The sequence below is a fragment of the Centruroides sculpturatus genome, unplaced genomic scaffold (genome assembly GCF_000671375.1).
Source record: "Centruroides sculpturatus isolate CEXI.00-Female unplaced genomic scaffold, Cexi_2.0 scaffold69, whole genome shotgun sequence".
NCBI lineage: Eukaryota > Metazoa > Arthropoda > Arachnida > Scorpiones > Buthidae > Centruroides > Centruroides sculpturatus.
Window position 1 is genome coordinate 297,734 of NW_019384304.1, and position 14,334 is coordinate 312,067.

Below are 14,334 nucleotides of genomic sequence, written 5' to 3' on the forward strand. Positions count from 1 at the left end.
TACTATTTGTTAATTATCAAAACTGTTTGTTTAGCAAGTCCTCCTCTCATGGCAGAAAGAATTCTGCAACAGAGTAAAGAAGCAGAAATTGCTATGGCTGATGCTCTGGTTAGTTTTATTTTAATATAAAGAATATTAATTAAAAATAGTCAAATCTGGTTAATTTAAATTTGATTAATTTAGCTAAATTGAATCTATTCTTATTATTTTTTTTTTTTTATATAAGAGCAGATTCAAGCTATTTTGCATGTTATATTTGATTGAAAACAAATTAAAAGCATAGAGAAAATATGATAAATCATACAGTAAGAATAGATTTTGAGTGTGTATATTATGGTAAAACCTGTGAATTGGATAATGCTGATTTTATCAGTTGTTGGTTAAATCAAGTAACAATCTACTAAATTTGAATTTTATCCATATAAAGTGCACTTTAATGAAATCACAAGCAGATAGAACTGACATTATCCAAAGCAGATGGATGAAACAAAAGCAAAATTTCAAATTTGAGCTTTTTTAATCCTATTTTGGATAACACAAGAAAAAAGATTAAGTTTAATAAATTATTTTCTTTGTATTTGAGATCATATTGATAATTAATAAAAAAAATATGATCTCAGATACAAAGAAAATAATTTATTGAAATGAATTGGCTTCAATAAATTTTGCATTGTATTATTGCATGTTAGATAAATAGATAAATATTTATAATGAAGGGCAATAATTATTAGATCCATTGTTTCCAGGCTAGATTGAAAAAAAGACATTCACATGGGACTTGATAACATTAATAGGTTTTAATATGAAGAATAGCTCTTGTTAACAAGAATATTTATGACCAGAGTTAAATGAGGTAGCAGATTTTGTTTATTAATCTGCAATAACACTTTCATATCAACAGAATAGTAAATTTTTATGGTTTACACCTGAACATTTGAAAAGTTAACATATTTATCGAAAAAGTTTACTATGAAAAACAATTGTCGACTTCTTTGCTGATTCTTAAATACCAATAGGTTCACATAGTCCTTGTAAGCCATGAAAGCCATAAAAAATTTTCCTTGAGAGTACAATCCATTTCCCTCTTTTTAGGACTTAACCCAACTCACCAAGTAAAAAAAGAAAATAGTTTTTAGTACTTTCCTTCTTATTTCCTGCATTCCTAGATATTAGTTTTGACGAAACTGGTTTGCACAAACACAAACAAGCTAGGGGAATCACTAAAGCTAATAATGTACAGCACACATTGATAAAATAACTGGATGAAATGCATAAAACATGCTTATTTTTAATTGCTTTCTCTACCAACATATAAATATTTCACTTGATGGTGATTTAAAAAAAAAAAACTGTATTATTTTTAAATTTGAAATATTATCTATGATGATGATGATCAAATAACTATAAAAATTATTATTCATTTTAAAGTTTAGGAAAATGCATATATAGTAAAGCCTATGCAGAGGTAAAATTATTCTAAGACAAACTTTGGAAAGCTAGAAAATTGCAAATATTTCGGCAATACTATCAAATTTTTACCACAAACTATCCTGTCTAAGGTGGAAACTTGTGAGACATAAAAAGAAACTTATATATATATTTTTTTTTTATTAATCTGTATTAATTAAAACCTGTTAAAGCAGAAACTTAAACAAGTATTGAATTAAAAACTCTGAGACACAAAGACATCAGAAATGAAATTAATCTATTGGTACTTATTTAACATCATGCTATGATGTTAAATAAGTACCAATAGATTTGATTTCATTCAAAACATTTTCTTCTTTGAAGGAGGTCATTAAAAATGACCAAAAATATTAAAGTATAATTAAAAGTATACTACATTTAAAGGTATTAGTGTGATGATACTGTTTTGTTTTTTATATAAGATTATAAATACATAAAAATCCACATTTTGTACTTTATAATATATAAAATTATAAAATAATAATGTATGTTATAAAAAATTACAGAAAAGTAATGCAAAAACATATTGAAGTCTTCATATCTCTTTCCAATTGTCAAAATACTATCAGTACCAGTAGAGTCAATCTATTCTTTATGGGCTCTTCTTCATCTATAAATTTTACTGTTACTAATTAATTCATTTCTAATTTAATTATTTAACAATTTCTTGTGTTTTGAAAAAATTAATTTTCATTCCTTTAGCAGATACCGCTTAGAAGAAGATATAATGCATTTGATGATCAATCTGATGAAAGTGAGACTTCAAGTGTATGTTCTGATAGATCTTTTAGTTCATTTGGTAGAAACATAGATGTAAGTACAATGTATAATTAATATATTTATTTATAAATATAAGATTTTTATAGATTTATAATCAAATTTTTTAAATATTCCAGGATGTTTCAGAGATAATACATAATTTATGCAGCATACATTGGTCTGAGAGGAAAGAAGGACTTTTAGGTTTGCAGGCATTTTTACGTTCTTCGCGGATGCTTTCTCTTGGCGAATTAAAGAGAGTTACAGATATTTTTACAAAATTGTTTATGGATCCTCACACTAAGGTAATAATATATTTTCAGTATTCAATAAGTACAATTCAAATTTTTGTCACAATATATTTAAATTACATAACTGTTCTTTAAATTTAAATTATAAATATTCAAATGTTCTTTAGTGTCACTATGTACACAGTTGGGTTGCATTTATAGGCTAAACTGGCTTTTAATTGTTTGGTTATAATCTTGTAAGTTGTACCCAATCTGGAATCGTAGTCAACTACTGTGTTTACGATTTTGATTTTAGTTTGTAGTTGCTCTAATTGCTAAAATGCATTGCTCTAATATCAAAGACATTATGCAAGAGTTAGAACCTATAAAATTATCACAATAGATCATGGTTACAGTGGCAAACTAATACCCACATTAGCACATACCATAGAAGAGAACCTTAAGAAAGTATTGGCTAGGAACATAGGAATGCAACTACAAAAAAAAATTCAAAATTGTAAATGCATAGTAGTTGACTATGGCCCCAGATTGAGTACAACTTACAAGATTATAACTAAACAATTAAATGTCAGTTTGTGCCACTATGTTTTGTTGTTGAATTAATTTTTAATAATCAAATAATAGCCTATAGCTGGATTTTCATCAGGATACAATACTGCTAATTTTTAAGATGGTAAGTAATTTGGAATAGAGGTGGGTAGTTAAGATGCCATTTTGGGTTAAATTTTATCATTAGAAATAAATTAATTTTAATTTAGAATACTTTGGAAGAAAAGATTGTCTGGAGGTGACTTGAACCCAAAACTCTTGCTTATTGTGCAGCACCTGTTAATTATTAAACTTGAACTTCTGTCCAGTCTTCCAGATTTAATGACTAAGTCTAACATGAGCTTAACTGACTACATCTACTCCAAATTACTTAATATCTTAATCATCAACTAGTTATATTGTAGCTCAATAAGAATCCAATTGTATCATTTGATTACTAACATATATCAGGTTTTATTTTATATGTCATTTTTTATTTCTGTAAAATTTTAATACATTACTATAATAATTCAAAACAGTCAGCAATTACTTTAACAATATTAGTTTAATCATGTGTTCTAAAGTTGTCAAATATATTTTAATGTACTTTACAGATAACTGTTAAAGTTTATATTATTAAATATATTGTCATTATCATTTAGGTTTTTACATTATTTTTGGATACATTGCACGAATTAATACATGTACATAGAATGGATCTCCAAGGTTGGTTATATATACTTATGACTAGATTATTTGTTAAAACTGGGACAGACCTTCTTGGTTCTGTACAGAACAAAATTCAAAAAACACTTGACTTGGTCAGGTACAGTAAAGTTTTAACAATAATATTTATCAGTTACACATCTTTAAGGTTTACTCATAATAATTTTTCCTCTTCAGAGATTCTTTTCCATGTGATGAACAATTTAATGTTGTTATGAGATTCTTGAATGATCAAACACAAACTCCTAATTTAAGGGTAAGAAAGACTGATGAAGTGATTGTTAATTTAATTTTTATAAGTGTATTTGTACTAAAACAGCTTTTTCTGAACTTAGGTAAAGTTATCTCTACTTAATTACCTTCATTCATTGCTTCGGATAATGGATCCGAGTGAATTTTCTAGTTCTAGCACAGAAACAAAATTGGCTATCACAAAAATAATTACTTGGACGGCAGATCCAAAAAGCAGTGAATTAAGAAAGGTAAAACCATATTTCAAAATTAATGTAAATTATATTATTTCTGCATTTTTTTTTTAATGTATGAATTTCTAAAATTAATTGTGATTAATTTCTATGCTGTTTTGTTTTGTTTTAGTGTGCCCAAGAAGTAATAATTGCCACATTTAATTTAAACAGTCCAGAATTTTCTATATTGCTCACTCATATTCCTAAAAATTTGCAGGTAATCTTTATTTTAATAATTGTATAAAATAAATACATGTAATAGTTTTAACTGAATAGTAATTTTTAAAATTCTGTTTATTTTAGGATAGTGCTTTTAGATTGTTGAATTCTCAATTGAGGAGGCACAGTAATGTCGAAAGCTCCTCTTTTAGCCTTCATAGTCCACCGAGTCCTATTGTATCATATTTGCAATCTTCTAACAACATTGGAAGGTAAGAATTTGAGTCACTAAAATACAATTAATCTCTCTTTGTATTCAGGAAGATTACTATTGTTATCTTAATAATTTATGAACATATAAGAATACATAGAAGCTACTATATATTAATGAAAAGTAAAGACGCATAGAGATACTGTAGTAATATTTCAAAAACTATTTATAGCCTACAAGCAAAGATAAAGAAATGCAATTTTAAAAAAATTTTTAATTAGTAAGATGTTTTGATGATCTACAGTTAAAAATGATAAACTTTGTGTAAGATGATAAACTTTTCCATATTGAAAAAAGTTCATAAATTTACAAAAGGAAATATTTTAAAAACTAGTAGTCATGCTGCTAATATATGGAACCAACTATGCTGCCGTTATCATTGGAATAGGAATCATTTTCATCTGAAACAGCTATAAACATGAAAGTATTTAATAAATATATTAACTACAGTAGAATCTGATATTAATGGATCACGGAACAACAGATTTCTCGCTATAAAGGATTTTTTTTTCTAGATCCTGCCAAATCAATGTAATTTTACCTCTTTTTATCGAATCCCTAACTTGGAACAACAGATTTTTTTTCTAGCCCCCATGTATTGTAAACATTGTGTTTTTTTTTCAATGTTAATTAATATTTGGGTGTTTCTGGGAATCTATAGAATTTGATGATGCACCTGCTAATCTGGGATATGTACAATCTGTATAAAAAGCAACAATTCTATTGTTTGAAAAATTGTATAGAGAGTTAGCAGGCCAATATGATTGAGGAGAAGCCACCTAGTGAACATTGACTCTGGTCCAAGTGTGGTGCTGAAATTTAGAGAGGCCAAAGTGCTTTCCAAGTCTTGAAAAACCTTCCTAACACATTTCAGCATAAATGTATAGGCTATACAGTAGATGACATTGCTAATATCAGGATGTTGTATTCAATAGGCAGAAAAGTGGCATCAAAACAAATCAAGATAGACGCATTTTTAACAAATCATGAAGTCAAGTAAAGTGCTAACAAGCACACAGGTGTAATTTGACTCTTTTTGTGCTTATAGTATATACCGTATCTGCCAGCTTTGTTGTACACATACACTGCATAATATATGTTCTTGTAACATATAGTCTGCACAACTAGAGTTAGCCCTTGATTTGGTTCATTTTAGTGTCTTTAAGGCGTGATAGAACTGTTTATGAATGCATATTAATTTACTGTTAAGTTTTTAAGTAATAATGAAAGTGTTCATTTTTGGAGGAAGGAAATAAGTACAGTACAGAAATACATTAATATATTGTATGTAGAACTGTAGCAGTGTTTTCTCTGTTTGTGGGGAAGTTTCTTTTCATTGTAATAATTTATTTATACCCTTTTATTTAAAAAAATTCATTTTGTTGTAAAGTGTTTTTCTTTATAGAATAATTTGTTATACAGTTTTCAAAGCTGTATTAAAATACATTGCCTCAACCAAGTCATGATTATCTTAAAAAACTTAAGTACTTGCTTACTCATATACAGAGTAACATTTTCAATCCTTCTCTCTAGATCTTCATCAAATCTACGATTTTTTAGAATCAGAATGTACTGGAGTTTTATATTAGAAGGTACTTTGAAGAATTTTTAATACTGTTGCTCCAGTCTGAAATAATTGAGAGTAAAACATGATTATCTTTTCATTATAAGATGATTTCTGTTATAAAGAGCTTTGACTATCATTCTTTTAATAATCTCCAAGTAAAGGTTGGAAGAGTTTTTGTTGCATGAGTGTAAGATTGTTCCTGACTTATAATAATAAAATTAAATCTCTTACAAAATTTCTTACAAAATAAAATCTCTTACAAAATTTAAACTTATGCTAACTCAAAACTAAATATTTATTTTAAAGTTTGTAATATATTAAATATAACAGTTTTCATACCTAATTCAAATATCAGAATAATAATTATATTATAATTTAATTCAGAAAAATATTAAAGAAAATATTTGTTGAAGGAAAGAAATATTTATCTTATTTACAGTAGGAAATATCTGACAATGGATCTCCTCCCTGAGCATTAACAATAAAACTCTGAACAAATACATAAAACATTGGATAAAATTTAAGTTAGAATAAATGCTTACCTAAATTAGTTTCTGGGCTGCAATTTGAAAAAATTGTAGATCTATAAATTCCCACTGTTGTCTGTTTGTCCATCTGTCTTTCCTTAATCTTGAGATCAGAGTTAGATATATGAAAGCTGAGACCAGATATGGGAAGATGAGGGGCAGGAGGCTTGATTAACTATATTTGAACTGATACAAACTGGAAATGTTATTTCAATTAAGAAATTTTCCACTGAAAGGAGTTATATAGATACGTCACACTAACCTTGTATAGTTTTACAGTTACTATTTAAAAATGTAACACAAACATTTTCGACCAGATCATGCGAGTTATATAGATGAATGGCAATATTCTATTGCTAGAGGAACAAGACACTACTAATTTGAGGTGGAGAGCATATATATTAAATTAAAAAATTATTAAAAATATGACTAAAAATTGCAGCCTGGCATTGTGACAATGACAATAAATAATTGCTCATTTTTATATGTAAATTTGTTATTAGCATAATCACAGATGTATTAAAGTGTCAATTTTAAGTATTTTTAACTAGCTGCAAGGACCCGCTTTGCTGGGTTTTTATTTGTTCGTACATTTGTATGTAATATAGTTTTTTATATATATAAAAGACTTTTTTCTAAGTAATCTAGAATCTAGCTGCAAGGACCTGCTTCACTGGGTTTTTATTTGTGGGCAAAAAGTAACGATAGTGAAGATTAAGATAATTACATTATAGCTAATCTTACCCGTTTTCACAGAATGCAAGAATTAGGTCCCCCGTTTCCAGACTAATTAGAGAATTTTTACGTTTAGTCAAACGAACTATTTTCAACGTTTCTGGAACGTTTACAATCGTTCTATAATCAAACCAATATTCGAATTTTATGTTCGAATTTAATTTGAACAAATTCGAACAAAACATTTGAAATAGAAAGCCACTTTCAACCACTTTCAGCCTCATATCTCCCACACCCTTATAGCTATTGAGACGCGACCACCCCTATGCACAGATGGAGACTTGGGGCTACCACCACATACAAACACCATTCACATGCGATGTGTAGTTTTTGCGGAAAAGTGAAATATAGGGACACACACACGTCCATTTTTATATATATATAGATATATAAGAATAATGTAATGTTTTTTTTTTTTTTATAGAGTTCCTCTTAGAACAAGTACACCGCAGACTCGTTCCTTTGATTTAGATGATACAGAAAATATGAATCCAGAAGAAATTTACAATTCACTGAAACAAACTTCAGCAGAAATCCAAAAATATAGTTTAGGTAGTCTTGATCACGATTACTATGAAAACTGTCGAAAATTAAATGAGAGGTCGCGAGATAGTCTCTCCACCGACTCCAGTCAAAATGTTGATGGAAAACTAGATACTTTAGAAGAGCGAATAGAAATGTTTTCGAGTAACGATTCGTCGCCAGCTAAGAGATCACCGTTAAGCTATCAGAATCTCATGTTTCACGATCAAGTAGGTTATTTCTTTATTTTAACTGCTGTTCTATAAGATAAACTAACCAGAATCATTAAGAATTTAATATTGAAATTATTTTAATTAGGACAGTAGAAATGGTTTCGATAAACCCAGTATCTTTGGAAGTAATGATATAGAAGGTTTGTAAATTATTTCTTTAGCATTGTTTTTAAAGAATTATTTTATTATGAATAAAAGGATTTATTACAAATTGTTTTAAATGATTATTTAGGACACGATGCAGCTTTTCAGTACATTATAACAGAACTCAACTATCACAATACAAGGTGAATATTTTATTTTTATAAACTATAAATGAAAAATTTAATGATATATAAATTAATTACTATCAAAATAATTAATTTCCAGAAATGAACAACGGCAACAAGCACTTTCTCAATTGGTTTACTTGGCAAGAGAAGGCTCGCCTTTATGGGAAGAAAACTTCCGTAACATTCTTAGACTGCTGATGGAAACTATTGGAGATCAAAATGTAAGATGTACTTGAGAGTTAAATATTAAAATAACTGTAAAGGAAAGAATATAAATATGAGATTTTCTAATAATTTATTTACTTTATGATAATTTGTAGGGGTCCATTAGAGCTATGGCTGTGAAAGCTTTATGTGAATTGCTGAAAAGACAATCTCAGTGGTTTCAAGATTATGTAGAATTTACTATTTTAAAAATTTTAGAAGCTCACAAAGATGAAGAAAAAGAAGTAAGTTTTGTTAATGAAGTACTTTTTTTAATATATTAATGTATACATAATATAAGTAAAAATTAATTGTATTCTTTAGGTTTCAAGGGCAGCTGAAATATGTTCAGCAATTGCTGCTAATGTACTTCCTCCTGAGCAGTGCTTCAGAACTTTAAAACCAATCATCATGACTGGAGAATTTCCAATGAATCAGGCTGCTATCAAAATGCTTACAAAGGTAAAATTTTGTTTTCATTATTTCATAATTAAATTAGTATTTTATAATAAATATTCTTATGTTTAGAGCATAGCATATTATTGTTTAAAGAGGGAAGATTAACGTAAAGATAGGTTAGAATTTGAGAGAAATATATATAAAAATGTCAGTAATAAGTACAGTTTCTGGAGAGTCAGAATCGTTTGTAATTAAAATGATCTAAATCAAGATTTAACTTTTTAGTTCTTTCCTGTTTGGGTTCACTTTAACATTTATTCAGGGAAAAACAAGAGTTTTCCATCATGCATATGGTGCATTACTTTTATTGCATTATTTATGGTAAAATTAATTTATTCAAAAAAAGTATATTTGTAAATAGTGCAATAGTTTCAAGGTAATGCAAGCATTTTTCTCTCTCCTGAGCATAAGGATAACAGAAAAGAATCATTTTAAAATGATTTAGCATAATACATAAGGAATCTCTGGCTGTAAGAGATAAAAGTCAACATTGCCTAAATTAATACAAAAACATTTAGATTTATTTTGTTATGGTGTATGTTCAAAACGACTGTGACCTGGGGAAATACAAAGGTGTAGATATTAGAATGGTGTTACAGGTGACATGTAGCATACCTAGTGTCGCTGTCCTATAAGCCTCTTGTATTTACATCTTTGGCTCTCTAATGCCACATGGTGCTGCTAGATATGCATTGTAAATTGATTTTTTTATGCAATCCCTATAGGAAAAACTCTAGTTGGGTGAAGTCTGGAGAACATAATGGGCATGAAATTAGACTACATTGTCCTATGAAACTGCTATGTGAGCCACTGATACACATTTGTCCAGGAATTAGCTTGTGTGGCATACTACTGTAGCAAACTGGCCATAGTTGCTTCAGTAGAAAGTCATCTAGCTATTTGTCCACTATCAAGATTAAGACTGTGGTCATTAGTCAGGATTTCATTGAATATGAAACCAAAAACTTACTCGTTGCGGATGCCATACTAGACATTATGTGAAAGATATATGATGTATTTTGCATTGAGCATTCTGTGTTCAGTGGTGCATAATACAGCATTTACACATTTTATTCTGGGAAAAAATGCCTTATCAGTCCATAAAATGTGCTCAAGCATTTGTGGTTTGTTTTGGCATAAATTTAATATCGTTGTACCAGTTGCAGGTAACAGCTGAAAGAGTGTGTAAAATTCAATGAACAAATTCAAGTCATCAAAATGTGATGAATATCGAATATAGAGGTTCCAGTGGAACCTCTATATTCGTAATATTCGATATTCATCACATTTTGATGACTTTTTTTATTTTTCCATATTCTTCAGTATTTTCTGTATTCATCATCATTCCCAACACTGGAAGTGGCACTACAATGGCACGCCCATGCTGATCAGCTAGCCATGTTAGCTAGCTTTAGTTAATCAATCTGCTTTGTGTGGTCATCGTGTGTGTTGTTGAGTTATTGAAAAATTATCAATGTGAGAAACCAAGTTCCAGTTGCTCCAAAGGTGCACCCAAATGTTTGCTATAGTCAACCAAAATACAAATACATTTAATGATAATGTAATTGCCTCCTTCAGAAATGTTTTCAAAAGCAGATACAAACACACAACACTGGACAAGTTCTCTATTAAATCGAGTGCTACTGAATCATCAGCAAAACAGACCCCAAGATCATAATTGGAATTACCTAATGTTTTAATTGATATGTCTTCTTCTAAACAATTATACTATATTTATAATACTGTTCTTCCCCTTCTACCACTATACTATATTTATTTAGTACAATAAAGATAAAGTTTTACAAACAACATAATTTTTATTCTTGTACCTTTCTTTCAGGATGGGAATGGATTAATTGAATATCAGTTATTTATTATGAGAAAAATTGTTTCTATATTTGTCATATTCCATATTCGTTAGGTCCTTAGGAACAGAGTAATGATGAATATAGAGGTTCCACTGTATTTGTGACTGCTGCAGTCTACATTGCCTTGCTACTTCATAACTTATTTCTGCACAAATAAAACTTTTATATGTAAAAATTGCTTGATTTCTCATTTTTGAAACATGCCCTGAATTGCTTATAAGAATATGTGGAAATGTATATGCTTGTATATGAATATTAATGGAAGCTATGCCAAAACTTTAATGTTGTAAAGAAAAGGGCAACCTGGACTATGATCTGTAACTATACTACAAGTTTGCTTAAAGTGGCTTATGTTCAGAATTAGCATATGCATATGTCTTGGTACAGTTTCAAGCTTGATGCTACTGTTTGTGCATTTTCTGAAGTTTTCATAATGTATAATCATTTCACAGTAGTGTTCAAGAGTATAAGGCTTTGTTGCAGTACTAAAACAATTAGCAAAATGAAAGGTGTTAGCTCTTTTAGTGCACAAGAATAATATGAATCAGTGTTAAAGAATATAAGTTAAATGTCAATTTTGGTGTGGAAAATATAAAGATACTGAACTTCTGATGACAAACATTTGAAATTTCTGTTTTTTATAGGATTTCTGTTGATGATATCACAAATTATTACAATAATTCATTTTTTTGTGTTTTTTGTTTTGTTTATCATGAGTCATGCCAATCTTTTCATGATTGCAGTAATGAAAATATATATTTTATCAATTTTTCTTTTTGATAGTTTTAAAAACCCAGATTTTGGAAAATAATTGTTGAGTTATGAAGTAAATGGTAACCATAAAACAATCCAAAATCATTAAATTCATCATATTTCTGCATCTTTTCAGCTTGTTGAACAGCAACCGAAGAACATAACAGCACACCTACTTCCCGAGATAATGCCTCCACTTCTTAAAGTGAGATGATTATTATGTTTTTTTTTATGTTGTATACATTTAATTTGACATTAAAAAATTAAAACAACTTATATTTTACAATAATTAACAGCAAATTTATAATGGTTAATTTCAGGCATATGATAATACAGAAAGTTCGGTGAGAAAAGGTGCAGTATTTTGTATGGTTGCTATTCATTGTGCTGTAGGAGAAGTCATGAAGTCGCATTTAACATCATTAAATGGTAGCAAGGTTAGTTTCATTTTGAACTTAATAATTTAAATATTAAACCAAATAATCTGCAAGTTTAAGGTTGTTTGATAATACTAGTGCGTTAATAATATGTTTTTAATAATGTGCATTAGTAATATGTTAATAGATACAGCCTCTAATATTCAACATGTACAGTTATGTTGAATATTAAAGGCTGTAAATATTAACATATTTTGTGTTTTGTCTAGTAAAGTTGCTTTAGTTAAGCTGCTGACGATTGCTTTAAAGTGATTTGTTTCTGAAGGAACTGCCTCTTTGCTGTTAATTTCTTTTTTCCAGAAGGCAGTTTTTTGAATCAGAAAGCAAGTTTTGTATGCAAAGCATTGCATTTTAATGAATTTGGTGATATTTTAGTGTCTGTGGAAATCATTCTATTATCCTCTAAATAGGCTGTTGATGAAATTGATGCCTAAAAGATTTTTTTTGAAAAGCTTGTTGCCAGTGATGAGTGCATTATGTTAGTGCTATATTAGTGAGGATATTACTGATAGTGTTATAGACTGTTAGCAGTATATATGAGTTGTATACTTACAGTAATTTGTTGTGCCTTTAGACTCATTAATCAGTCACTCAACACTCCTTTCATACTAATATTTTAAAAATAGTTTTGTTATGTTAAAGGAAATACATATCCTTTTTATATGATTTTGATATACAGTATTTCAAGATTAGAGAGAACAATTTTAAGTAAAGATAAGTAATAAAAACACATTATTAATGCAAATAGGTATTAAAATTTTATATTTGTTTTCTTGCATCACATTGTATTACTTCATACATGAAGATAAGTTACTGATAGAATGAAATTTGTATCTCAAATGATTTAAAAAACATGTTTTAAATTTAATAGAATAATCATTGATATGTTGTTTTGATTTATTTTTATTTGCATAATAATAATATCATTAAACAGTAAAAATCAAAAATTGTTCCTTTCAGATGAAGTTATTGAATCTCTACATCAAAAGAGCTCAGTCGCAGACTAGCACTCCCGCCAGTTCTCCAAGTTCACCAGCCAATGCACCATCATCGTCTTCAAGTAGTCACTAATGTGAAATGCATCCTGCAGTGTTTACTTGAGGCATTGCTAAATAGCGTTTTCACCCATGTTGGACGACGGAGATTATGGTCCGCCGAGAAATTCCGGTATTTCCGGTAATCTTTGGCATAATATTTTGACGGATTGTGTCGCGTGGATGCAAAGAAAATATGATGCTCGTTTCCAAAACTCCGAGCGTAGCTTTGTTGCAATAACGTAATCAGGACCAAGAAAATTTCTTTCTTCATTCCAGTTCTGCGGAGGGAAAACAATGACGATAAGGAGAGTGCCTCTCGCATCATGAAAACTAAAATTTTTTTTATGTCTCCTTTTGCAACAGACTGCAATCTCACATCAAACACCCGTCTTAAAATCAAATAGGATTTTTCAAAATAAAGTCACCTTCATCTTTAAGGAAAAATGAAACATTTTTTTGTAGAGATACATTTTCGATTTAGAAGGATAAGGATTTACCGTTGTACAATCTACGAAACTTGTGTTTACTCATTTGTTATAAAAGAAGTTTATCCATCAGTGGTAGCTAATTGTGATCAAAGTTTGTCGAGTGCTATAGTGTTTATTATTATTTTTTTAAGGTACTTTTTAAACACTGTGGGTAGTAATTCTTTGTTTAAAGATATATTTTGGAAGTGCTAACATTTGCCATCAATTTATTTGCACCTAGTGTAAGGAAATGAAGCACATCACATAATTTTATTATTAATTCATTTTTGTGTATATTGTACATTTCCTTACATAATAAATTTTTTTGTCTAGATGTGACAAAATTTCTTTTTACTTAAAAAGATTTTTTATATAACTGTGATTAATTAAATAAACAATTTCAAAGAAAGTGGAAATTTTGAAATTATTCCAAAGCATGTGAATATACTCAAAACACATACAGTAATGAAGTTTATTTTTTAAAAGTGCATGCTTTATTTGAAATTAGTTTATTCAATTTTAGAAATATTTCTGAATTCTCATCTTTTAATTATTATGAATTATTATTATTATTATTATTTTTGTGTACATAATTTGAATATTTATTTTATTATTAATTAGAATT

The 14,334-nt window shown here is 28.7% G+C and overlaps 1 protein-coding gene across 1 annotated transcript in view; it reads left to right on the plus strand.

The window, feature by feature from the left end:
- Positions 1-13,537, plus strand: part of LOC111618249 (CLIP-associating protein 1-like) — a 184,925-nt gene extending 171,388 nt beyond the window's left edge. Inside the window, exons 25-41 of the mRNA XM_023359738.1 lie at positions 35-108; positions 2,170-2,280; positions 2,364-2,531; positions 3,668-3,831; positions 3,909-3,987; positions 4,067-4,213; positions 4,329-4,415; positions 4,502-4,629; positions 7,882-8,209; positions 8,298-8,352; positions 8,445-8,499; positions 8,582-8,705; positions 8,805-8,933; positions 9,013-9,150; positions 11,905-11,973; positions 12,089-12,205; positions 13,166-13,537. Of these exons, the coding sequence (XP_023215506.1) occupies positions 35-108; positions 2,170-2,280; positions 2,364-2,531; positions 3,668-3,831; positions 3,909-3,987; positions 4,067-4,213; positions 4,329-4,415; positions 4,502-4,629; positions 7,882-8,209; positions 8,298-8,352; positions 8,445-8,499; positions 8,582-8,705; positions 8,805-8,933; positions 9,013-9,150; positions 11,905-11,973; positions 12,089-12,205; positions 13,166-13,276 (2,084 nt within the window). The 3' untranslated portion in view covers positions 13,277-13,537. The remainder of the gene's footprint in view (positions 1-34; positions 109-2,169; positions 2,281-2,363; positions 2,532-3,667; positions 3,832-3,908; positions 3,988-4,066; positions 4,214-4,328; positions 4,416-4,501; positions 4,630-7,881; positions 8,210-8,297; positions 8,353-8,444; positions 8,500-8,581; positions 8,706-8,804; positions 8,934-9,012; positions 9,151-11,904; positions 11,974-12,088; positions 12,206-13,165) is intronic.
- The last annotated feature ends 797 nt before the right edge of the window (positions 13,538-14,334 follow it).